The sequence below is a fragment of the Melopsittacus undulatus genome, chromosome 8 (assembly GCF_012275295.1).
Source record: "Melopsittacus undulatus isolate bMelUnd1 chromosome 8, bMelUnd1.mat.Z, whole genome shotgun sequence".
NCBI lineage: Eukaryota > Metazoa > Chordata > Aves > Psittaciformes > Psittaculidae > Melopsittacus > Melopsittacus undulatus.
Genome location: NC_047534.1, coordinates 34,345,101 through 34,357,279, shown reverse-complemented (window position 1 = coordinate 34,357,279; position 12,179 = coordinate 34,345,101). Strand labels below are relative to the sequence as shown.

The 12,179-nt window shown below is 42.6% G+C and overlaps 1 protein-coding gene across 1 annotated transcript in view; it reads left to right on the top strand.

Moving 5' to 3' along the window:
* The window catches only part of SATB2 (SATB homeobox 2), a 130,511-nt gene that overhangs the window by 18,137 nt on the left and 100,195 nt on the right, over positions 1-12,179 (top strand). The window contains exon 3 of the mRNA XM_034065758.1: positions 2,210-2,386. Coding sequence (XP_033921649.1) covers positions 2,210-2,386 — 177 coding nt within the window. The remainder of the gene's footprint in view (positions 1-2,209; positions 2,387-12,179) is intronic.

Here is a 12,179-nt window from a genome sequence, read left to right as displayed (position 1 = left end):
TGAGATCATGTTTGTACTGGGACAGTAAATAACAAGCGTGGAGAATAGGTGCAACTTCTGTGCTCAAAAGGTGGAAAGACTGTTGTGTGACAAGGAAAGCATCCAGCAGGAGGATAAAAATTGCTGAGGAATCCCTCTCATCAGTTTGTATTCACCTACTTTTTCTGTCTTGCCAAGTTGTAGTTTACAGAACGCATATCACAGCCTCAGCAGTTGGCCAGGTGTGTGACTCTTTTGTTAGGACATTAATAGCCCCATCAGAAGTACTATGATGGGCTTAAGTTCAGCAGGAGGGGACATGTGTTGCTTATGGAGGTTAAATTTCATTTAAACTAGTTAAATGATTTACGAACAAAGAGCCTTAATTTTTTAACCTTTGCTAGGAATAGACATTTTGTCACTGATCCCTGAGGAGCAGGCACAGCCTTGCACTGTCTTTTCAGGAAAGCACCAGGAGGTTTTTTCACTAAGATTTTTAGTTTTTTTTTTTAACACCGTGTGTTAAAATTTGGCTGCTTGAACTTGCAAACTGCATGTTTAACCCAGAATCAAGCAGTGATGAGGGAGAAGCATCAATGTGATGCTATAACCTACTTACACATTACTTGAAGGATGTGTTTTAAAGCAAAGAACTGAAACACATCAGCTGGTTATCGTTGCTTGTAGCTTCTGCTGGCCTGCAGATAGAATGTCAGACTGGGAGCTGCTCCATGCCCAAAAGGTCACTAAGTGAGAATTGTGTGTCTAAAATATATTTTAAGGTAAATCTGGTCTCTGCAAATTCAAGACAAAGAAGATTTAAGTCCTGCAGCATTTGTTATTGGTGTGACTGTATCTATTTCAGGGTGACTCCTCTGAAGGGATATATAACTGTTTTAGATACTGAAGGTACTGATAGTATCTCGAAGTCATGTAAGTGTATGGAAGGAGAACTGGAATGTGGCTTTCTTCTCTTTTTCCCTTAAAGAAGTCCATGGTCCAGAAATGCAGTGATTAGTGTCTGGACTTTCATAAATATGCTCAGTTACTTTTCATAGTTGTTATCTACTGGAAATGGTTATATTTCATGCTGAAGAACAGAGGTTAGAGGTGAACTATCTGGCAGTATTATGAGCCGTAGTTGACACATTTGGAGAGCTGCTTTAGGCTGAGGTTTGCCCCAGTATTTCCCAGTTTATCTGGAGGCTACCAAATTGTATATAATAAATAAATTAATTTCTGTGACTGAAGGTAATGGTTTTTCCTTTGCCATCCCTGATTACAGCCTGACCTGTAGCAAGTGGTGAAAATGGCCATGCAGTTCTGTAGGCTTTCTGTCTGCTCCATTTTCCCTCTGTGCATGCACTTTGAGTACTGTAGGGAAGTTCCTGTAAATTGGCTTGTTTCTCTACTGTCTGTAGTATTGTATCCCTTTAAGTTCATGCCCCACGACTAACTGCTATAGATGACTTGATCCTGTAACCACAAAAGTAAATTTACAATGAAACAGAACAAAATTGAATCCAGACCACCCCCTGAGTTTTCCACTTCTGTGGTTCTTCCTCATCCTAGATCCTCTTTCGAAGAGAGCTGTTCTCACTCTCTTAATGCTTGCAGTGGGAGAACAGCCCCTTGCCTCTCTGGCTCTGCATGACCAATAGCTGCCAGCACAAGATAATCATTTGCAGTTAAATCAATGCAAGGATATTTTCCTTGAGAGTGAGAAGACTGGCCATGGTCTGAAAGTGTGCAAATAAGCATGTCTCAGCCAAGAACTGCATATGGGAGTAGCCTCTGCTGACTCCTCCATACATTGACTGTGGGGAGAGAAGCAGAAGTGGCATTTGTGTGTCAGGTTTTCATTACAGCTGAATGTGGAGCTCTGACCTGAAAGAACAGGGACATTCAAGGAACTGTAGAAAACTTCTGCAATGTTGAAAAGGTCTTATTAGGAAATCTTGTTTGTCCTCATGCTGACTGTGATTCTGTTCTTGAATTGTATTCTCTGGAGCTTTTAGTGTGGTTTTTAAATGAGTCAAGTGATGAGACTTCAGTATTTCCCTTGGAAAGAAAACAAAAGCTATCCCACTGGGAAAAAAGGCAGATTTCCACTTAAGATGAGCCTTCTAGGAGGTGTTTTAATTTACAGCTTTAACCAGACATGTATGACACACTTGTTGTTCTTCTCTTACTGATGCTCTGCTTGCTTTTTTTCCCCCCCTCCATCTAGGTTTGATGATTCCAGTCTTTTGTGTGGTGGAACAGTCGGACGCCTCTCTTGAATACGATAATCGAGAAGAACATGCTGAGTTCGTTCTGGTTCGCAAAGATGTGCTCTTTAGCCAGCTGGTGGAGACAGCGCTCCTGGCTCTGGGGTATTCCCACAGTTCTGCAGCTCAGGCACAAGGTATTCAATAAAGTTTTTTTCCCCCTTCTCTTCACTGGCAGAAGACAGCATCTGAGGTTATTCAATGTAAGGAGTAGGCAAGAAAATTGGTGGCAAATCTTGGAAGTGGTTATATCAGTTGTGTTTATTGCTTAATCTTAAACAAGGTGTACAACAAGCCCTATCTTGTTGGCCTGCCTAGAAAGCATTAGCTGGATCTTGCTGAAGTGTGAAATGTGGTGATATTCATGACACACTTGTATGAGGCAGGTTGCTGCTTTGAGGAAGTCAGCACAGAAGAGCTAGATAGAAACTCTAGGTGTACAGCTAGATGGTATCTAGTTTTTTTCTTTGTATCAGGGCCATTTTGAACAACATATTGTAGTCTTTCATTTTTAAAATTATATGTTGTATATAATGGTTATATATATATCTATACATGCTCTCTTTATGGCCAGTAGTTGTAGGGCTGAAAGTACAGGCAGATTTCTCTGTGTTCACTTACCTACTATATTGCTGCAAAGTCTTTTGTGAAGCTCTATATTCCACTTAGAGATGAATCTCCAGGAGCACTGAAATCTTAAAATAAGCAAAACTTTCCTCTCTCAACCCAAAATACCAGCTTGAAAAAACAACCCTAGAATTCTAATCTTGAAGGAGATAGGCAGCAGGTGGTGGGTTAGGAAAAATCTTCCCAGAATGAACTTTGCATTTCAAGAGGCTTTTATACTAAACAGGTTATTTCAGTGCTTATTCTTTTGGATGAGAAGCCTGTAAGTTTCAGTTTCATCTCCATGTCACTAGTAAAACCCATGTGCATTTAGAATAGTGTAACAGAAGCTTTGCCTGGGGGTTTGGATTTTATGTATTGGTTTTAGTTATTTTGTATAGCTAGGCATTTGAATGTGCAAACAGAGGGAGCAGCGGTGGTGTTGAATCCAGGAGTTCCAGGCAGTGGTTAATAACAGGCTCCTTGTACAAACTTTTTTCCAAGCAGGGTGATAATGATTCATTTCCTCTGTCAGCCTCTGCTCTGAGAGAGGCTCAGGTTCTTTACATAGGCACAGCTCAGGTACATGTGTTTATTTGCGCAACAGGGTAGTAAAAGCTCTGCAAGAATGTAGTTGTTTTGGTTTTTAATATGAAATGTTTCATGTCATTTTAGGGACACTTTTCTTCTGAATGTAAAAGGTCAGCATATCCCACTGTTTCCATCCTGGTGAGCCAGCCTCCTGTTTGACAGCGCTATCCATCTCAGTTAACACAGTTGCTCAATGTGTTGCGAACTAACATGTGGAACATGCTGCATTAGGTGGCTAAGATTTGATTTTTGGCACTTACAAAGGGGAATGGGCTTTGCAAGAAACCTGCTCCAAGGAGGCATGCCATTCAGTGCAGTGATCCACACTGACTGAACATCTCACTTGGGAGAACCTTGCTTTTGCAGCATCTCTCTGTTGTGAGAATAGCAAGGAGGAGAAACAGATTGACTCACAAAGGAAATTAGTGACCGTGCAGGGAGGAAACGGCCACTGTGGTTTTGAGCTACAGGCTTTGACAATGAGCAGGTTCAGATACTCATCTGTCACTTGATGTGTCACTAGAATAACTCATCTAGAAAATAAAAGTTGGGTCTCGAATTGTTGTTATGAGTCTTGAAAGAAAAGACTTCAGCTTTTTTGTTTTTAAGGCAGCAATTACCTTTCACTGGAAAGCATCAGATGGTATAATATTTAGAAACAACAGAAAGTACCTTAAAGATCTGTCAGCTAACAGATCTCTTACTTGATCTCTTACTTGAAGGATCAGCTCTTCAAAGTCTTTTATGCATCCTGGACAAATAATGCAGGTCACGCTGAGTTTAATATGTGAAACTGAAGTAGTATGTTGCACTAGCTGTCTGCAAGCTGAGAGATGAGGTACAGGCAGAGAGAGTGAGCTGACAGATCTCTCAGATTGTTTAGATAACTGAGAAAACTTACATAATATTGGTCTATAATACGTCAGCTGAGGTTGACAGAAGCATGCTGCTAAATTGTTGCTATAAGGATTTATTTAGGAACACAATTTTCTGATCTTAGGAGAAGAAAAATAAAGCTACTTGCTTTATTCATTCTGGTTATAGGAACAGCCTGCTTCTGTTCTAGTGCTTGGGATTAATTTCATTTAGCAATGTACATTGATAAACAGTCACTTAGTTCTTCATGCTTTATGATCAGCTGAATTACAGGATCTGCATGAGAAGCTGAAGATCCTCAGGTGCATTTCTCAAAATGATAAACCTTTGAACAACATGCTGTGCAAAACACTGACATGAGTAGGTGTCCCCATGTGCTTCAGGGACAAAGTAAATGTGAGCTTGTCAAAGCTTTTGTATTGTAAAGGCTGTCTAAGCTGTAATGAAGCATGTAATAATTGTCACCTTTCGAGTTGAGAAAGTGTTTCACTTCGCCCCCCTCTTGTTTTGGAGTACTGAGAGGAGTAGCAATGTTCATCTTGTGGGAAACATCTTGCCTTTGCCTATTCCTTTTAGAACAGGGTTTCCAGTGGCAGATAAAAGAGCTAGTTGTGGGGGAAAAGAGGAGTTCTGGCAGCAGAGAGAATTGCTGTGCGATTTCACACCGCCTTCGTTGCGGTTCGCCATGGCACTTCTACAGCCCTGCTGAGGCTCGAGCAGGCGGTGCGCACCTCACTGCGGGGCCCTGCCTCACACTTACCAGCGGTACAGCAATACAGCAGAGCCTGGGTGCCAGAAAGGAGATGTGGCACAAAGGGGTGGGTGCTGCGTTGCCTCCCTGAGGGGTGTGTGCACCCCAAGGGACAGTTCCGTGGGGCTGCCTGCCTGGGCAGAAGCAGAGCTCTCCAAGGAGGTGATGCTGTCGTGTGAACATATGAGCTGCAGCCTGCACACACAGCTGCCACCTGGCCTGAAGCCTCACAGACCAACTGATGGTCACTTGGCTTATCATGGCTAATTTTTAGTCCTATTCATTAGGTAAATTGTTTATGCTAAGATTTCTCTCAGTCTTGAGTCAAACATGTATCAGGATGTATACATGAAAGTGGCCCCATGCCTCCATGGAAGAAGCTCTTTATTCCCACACAGTTTGGGCGGGACACATTTATTCCACAAACAGCTGGTTGTGAACATTTTTTGTTGATGGTGGCAAGAGCAGAGACTTTTCCAGTGAGTGCTGCCCCCGTGAAACTTCCCTTTTCTGACAGGAGCTGTGAAAAGTCTTCTGGAACAGCATGGGAATGCTTTAACAGCTTGGCACTGGGGTGTGAAAGTTGGTGGTGTGAATGGCAACAAAGGTTTAATAAACATTTATGTATTTTTCTTTCATCACTTGAGTCTACACCTGACACTAGGGAACCTGCTGCATGTGCCTTCCGGAGAGGAAGAGAGTCATGCTTTAAAGGGGCACCTGTTCTGGGTGTAGTTTAATAAAATTTACATGCCCTGATGCCATTTCGTGGGTTTTTTTGTTTGGGTTTTTTTTTTGTGGGTGGGGTGTTCTAACTGGGCTATGCAAGAGAAGGGGACTAGTAGGGGCTACATACAGTATGTAGTGCTGAGTGCTGGGACCAGAGTAGTATGAAAGTAGCTGCAATCTGGAGTAGCCTGTGTGCAGTCCTGCAGGTTTGGGACCTGCTGCGAAAGCTGATTCCCTCCTCCTTGCAGGATGGAGGAAGAGCGGTGCTAGTTTAGTTCTAGTAAGCTCTACTTTCTTAAAATCTATATGAAAAATAAAATAGTATGATTTCTTGTGGGTATATGTATATATGGTATTTTTCCTTTAGACCAGTCCCTTGTGAGCTGTTGTGAGCATATACACAGAACTGGTGTGCATTGTCTGCAAAAGCTTGAGAAGCCGAATGGGCCTTCTCCTCCCAGGTGCTTCTGCTAGGTGTGTTGGCAGGGCACTGGAGTCAGAGTGACTGCCTTGACTGCTGTGTCTGGGCAGTCCAAGTGCTTGCTTGAATCAGTTGCTGTGTGTAGCCACCGCAAGAAAAGGAGTGTACACAAGAGTGAAATGATGCGGAAATGCCAAGTGGAGCAGAAGGAGGGGTGATAAAATAGTGGAGAGAAGTTAACACAGAGCAAAAGAAACAGTAGATCTTTCCCATTCCTGGCACTGTAGAGATTGCCAGACCCTAACTCTTGAGCAATGTATTGCCAGGAGCAGAGCCATTGCAAGAGGCAGTGCCTTGCATTAATGCCTTGGAGGCCTCTCATTGTGCTGTTGGGTTTCTTCTAGTGTTGTGTACTGACGGAAGAGTGGGAAGCCTTGTGGCTGCAAAGAGCTGAAGGTGGCCAGTCAGAGGGGAGGGCTGGAAGGAGAGGCTGGCAGTGGTCAGTGGGGAAGGTGTAAGACAAGAATAAGAAACAGAAAAGGTTTAAGTATGTTGTCTTGCCATGTGGAGTTTCAATAGCTGGGCACAGAGGAGTGTGATGCTCTGTGGTGATTGGGATTTAGTGAGCTGAGGTCAGACAGCATTGGCCACCAACCTTGCATGACTGCAGTGAGGAAGAGGAGAACTTTGTTGCTGTCAGTCAGTGCCTGGCCAGAGGAGCTGATGGGGTACCCCTGCCCTAATGGCATGACTTTGGAGCTGTATCTTGGGACCAGCTGCCCTCCCTCGCCTGTGGGACTCTAATGTTGCTTGCAGCCATGGGAAGTTGTAAGACAGGCTTGGCTTGCCTTTGGTGTTTCTGCAGAGTGCTGTGCTCTGGAGCACTAAGTGGAGCTGTCCTTGCAGGGAGCCACAGCAAGAGTGAAAGGTGGCTTTTCTGACTGTGTAGCAAGGAAACCAAGACACAGACATGTAAGAGCTCTCCTCTGGGTCCATAGTGCACGTGGCTGGGGCAGGAAGGAACCCAGACTGCAAGTGTGTTCATTTCCCTCAAGGGTGTCTAAATAGGTGAGCTCAGCCCTGGTCTCTGCTGTTAATTGGAGGCCTCTTGCACTTGCAGCTTGTATTTAAGTAGTATAACAACGCAAAGGCATTTTTGTTTGATATGGTGATGTTTAGCAAATCAGCCCAAACCTCAGACTGCTGTGTGTGAGAATGTGGCAGCCTGAATGCTAGGCTCCTTCACTCTGGGTAGCCTCTGTGAGACCAGTGTGAGCATCTTGCCACTCACAAGATTATAACCATGTGGACAAATACTTGAAGGGTGTAAATACCGATGAGGATTTGCCTAAGCTGGTCTAGGAGGGTAGGGCTCTGGGGCAATTGGGAGGACCTAAGTGGATGATCCTGTGAAATATTCCCATCTGTGCTGTCTTCAGGACCACAATAGCTTCCAACTGAATGTCAGGTAAAGGCACAGAACATACCAGCTGGGGGCTGTATTGAACATGTACAAGCTGGTTTTATATTTCTGTATCTAGAAAAGTACAGTAAAAGTGTGGTGAAACTCTGCTGAACTGTGCTTGATGTATGCAGCTAAAGTTGCTGCAGCTGGAAAGACCAGATATGCTATTTTTAACACTTGTGCAAGGTAGCAGTATGGAGAAAATGAGAGGAAAGCTGAGATCAGGCTTCTGTGGATAATGTGCAATAAATTACAAAGATGCTATAATCTGGGATCTTCTGGCTCCTCAGCCAAGTGCTCACTGTCATCTGCGTGTCATAGATGTGGTTCCCTGTTCATGTGATCAAAGACCTTCTAGTCAGCATTATACTGGGTTTAATGAATAGGAGAGACACTGGTGATACGATGGCTTAAATAACAAGACAGTGCAGCTATCAGCAAACTGAATGTTGGGTCATTTCCTGGCTCTGTTACTGTTTGCTGCTACTTTTTTGTTTGTAGAGATGGCACAGTGGTCTCACCTAACAGAGTTGTCAGTCTGTGTAGAGTTGCTCAGTTTATCTCAGCTCGAACTCTTTTGCTACAGAGCATGATCACCATGCTAAACCAGTGGGTCTTAAAACAAATGAAAGCAAGCAACCCAGCCCTCTTTGGTTCAATTTTCAGCAGTTTGGTCTTGTCCCATCTATAATTAGCAGATCCTTTACCTTTAGTAATCCTCTTTGCTTCTACTGGGGACACTTTTGGTGGGTAAGCTTTTTTTCCTTGCTTTCAGTTTTGTGTCTCCAGTAAAAGACCCATTTAGCAGTAATATGTGTGAGGGATATGACTCAAATGGACATCTTGCAATTTCATGACAACTTGTCTGGGATTGCTAAGACTGGATTTCTTGCAGTGATATTCAGCCATCCAGATCCAAGTTTTCCTTGTGAAAGCTCCCCTTCTTGAACTGTACATTGCTTGAGTTGTAGTCTTGTCTTTCTCCCTGATATCTGAGAAAGTGGTCTGAGTTCTTCTCAAATATGTATTTCCCTCCCTATATATACAGGTATTTACCATCAAATCACTACGTTGTCTACCCTACAAAACTTCATGACAACGGTAAGTGAAACTCAGTTACAGGAACCATGAGAGAAACTCAGAATTTAATGAGAATATTGAAAACCTCTTCCTTCTTTGTTTTCGGTTTGTTTTTTTTTTCTTCTTCTTTTTGATAGGCATTTCAGTGCATAATGCACATAGGGTTTGAAAGACACTGTTGTTAAAGGATCAGCATCTCATCCCATTTCAGTTGAAGCCCCAGTGTTCCCTTTAAATGTTGCTTGGAACTCTAAAGAAATCTTATGTAAAAAATTAAAGGAGAGGTAGACATTGAGGCTGCTTATATTTGTAGGGTTTATTAAGAGTAGTGGGGGTTTTTCTTTCTTTTTTTTTGTGGGAAACATGACATGCAAAGAAATGTTAGGATGTAATATATATAAAATGGACTGTATTTTATGTTTTACTTTGTTTTTAAACACGTAGCTTAATCTAGAGTATAAATGTACGCATATATTTTATGCATATACACACATACAAATATAAATTTATATGACAGCATAGTATATATGTGGAAACAAAAGATCAAAATCCAATTAGTAAACCAACCTTTCAGGTTACTTGTCAGCCTCATTCTCCATTTGTAGTGTTATTTTAAGTAACCTCATTATCCCAACAGCATGAACTCTAGTGAATATTAGAGTCTTTGATAAGGTCGCTGTGAAAGTTCTTAACATATAACCAGTGGTCAGGAAGTGTTTCTCTTTCGTCTCCTTCCCTGCCACCCCGCCATGCTCCTGTGTGTAAAAGCTGCCATGTGATGTTGGCTTTCTGATCCCAATATATTATTTACAGGATTCTTGTGATGGAACAAAACCTTCTACAAATAATAATATATTTTTCTAGATGGCAAACATCTGGGTTGTATAAGTAAATGGGTAATTTATTAGTGTTTGAACAGCTTAAAGGAGGGTAACTAAAGGTAGGCCTGAACAGCTCGGCACTTCTGACAGCCGCTTTCCATCTCATTTGCGGTTTTTGATTGAGCACAGCACCACTGGCAAGCAGCAGAGGAGGCAGGGGTGAAGGGAGGGAGCAGTGCAGGCTTTGGCTGAGTCAGTGAAACATCCTTTCTTCTTTTCCTCTGTGTCTGTGAGACTCCACATACCTGCAGTGGGAGCTTGAGGCCAAGTGCTTTGAAACACATCATGCTTTGGAGGTGGCTTCTTGTTGCAGTGGTGTGTGTGGCATTTGTTCCATGGAGCAAACTCCAGCTGTGCTGTGGGTAGAAATCATTAAACCTTTTCTTCTTGTCTCTCCCCTTTGTTTCTGAGAAAAATTGCTAAGGCTGTAACAGCAAATCGGTGCTTCTGTTAGGTGAGGACTGTATTCTTTAGTGCTTTCCATTCACTTTACATTGCAGGCTGTGTGCAAAAAGATAGTGCTGCAGGACAGAAGTTTCTTCAAGACTTGTGTTCTTCAAGGAAAGACTTTCACATGTTCTGCCAGCTTTATAAACCAATGAAGAAATGCTGAGGAAATTGAGCCACAGGCTTTTTTTGTGTCACAGCAACTCTTATAGGAGTTAGGGGTAAAATAAAAATCAGGTTCACTCCAAAAGGCCTGTGTGCACTCAATTAAAAACTTAGACGAGCATATAATAAATTCTGATTTTTCTTGGCCCCCGTCCCAACCTCTCAGCTAAGCCCACAAGCCCATGAACCACTGGTGTTTCTGAGGAAAATAGGGAAATGGTCTTTATTAATTTTAATTTAAAATAAAATCTGATAATGAAACAGTGCTCTATTTAAAAATGGGAATAAAATATGTTAGACTAGGTCTTCCCCTGTCCAGAGAAGGAAAATGAGATGTAGTTAGCAGCCTGTTAGCAAACAAGCTAAGTATTTGAATATTCAGTAGTATGAGGAGAGCAAAGCCTAGTGCTGGTTAACATGCTAAGGTAGCTTCTTAGCCCCCCCCCCCCTTTTTTTTTTCTTTTTCAGGTATTTTTGTCTGATGAGATTGCTTTGTCTCCCTCAGTCCTGATCTAGATAAGGGAAGCAGCATTTTAACCCTATGACATGAGGGAATGCTTCTCACTCCAGCTGCATATTGCCCCGCTCCATCTGCCTTCCCAACAGGGGCACAGAGCTGAGCCCACCTTCAGCTGCTTCTTTCTTTAAACTAGCAGAGGCAGGGTGCATCCACCAGATTGGTTTCTGCTTATTGGGAAGCACATCTCAACTTTTAGGGTCTCTCGCCTTGGGCATAGGTTCGCCTATGCAGCGTTTATAATGGGTATGCTGCTGGGGAGAAAGCAGAGAGCTCTTTCTGCTGGCTGGTCTGTCTTAACTCTTGTTGTCATCTCTGCCCCAGTCTGGATGTCACTGCACATGTGAAGGTGAATTGGTTTGAACTTGTGGAGAGCAATGGTGCTAGCTACGGGGTCCCTTGCAAACTTACAGTGTAAGACAGTACTCTGCTGTCCTCTTCAACCATGTTGACAAAACCAGTCAGTAAAAACCACTTTGGTTTGAAACTGAAAACCGAATGAAGTAAGGGGAGAAAATGTAAAGGGCTAAACAGAAAATATTCCCTGGTTTAAAAAAAAAAGAGAGTGCAGCACTCTGACCCCTATTCTGTGCCTCTATAGGAAAGATTTTTCTGGCAAAGGGTCAGTTTGGGGGGTTTTTCACCACTGGGTGTGAGCATTGTAGAAGGGACCTGGCTTTAATCCTCCTGGCCCTTACTGGGATGTAAAGTAATGTCAAATACACTTGTTGTCGATCAGCAAATGTATTTGGTGCTTGCATCTTTTTGTACCGGTTGAATTTTACAAGGGCAGTCTGCTTTCCTGCCTTGTTTGTCATTGAGGGTCTGCAGCAGATTAAATGGTGATATCGACATAATGGAAAAAGATGAGCAAAAAATTATGCTGTTGACCTCCTTTTGCCTACTGTCCAGCTTACTGGGAACCCACTCAGAGAGTACTGATGGTTCAAATTCAAGCTGTGACTGGGAGAAACAGGTGTGTAGGTCCTCCTCCTGTCCACTGAACTACTTCATTATTCAGGATGTGTGTCTCTACCTCCCTGTACTGGTGCAGTGCTTATGGAGAATTGCCAGTGTATAACTTTGGTTTATGTAGACAACTTAAAAAATATATATTTATACAGATATGATTTAAAAAAAAGGCATTGCATCAAGTTAGATGAGGTTGGGGTATTTATGGGTGATTTTACCAACAGAAAAATAATGCTTCTAGGATGAAGTAGCTATCTATTAAACAATAGAGCTATAGTAATCCTGGGATCTGGGGTCTGTATTGTATCCTGTTTCATTCCCTGGTTTTGTATGTGCAGCATCTTTGACTTCACCTAGCTGTTTCCACAGCTCCCAATAAAGAGTTAAATTCAAACAAGCTAGCTAGGAGGAGAACGCATGTGCCAGTCA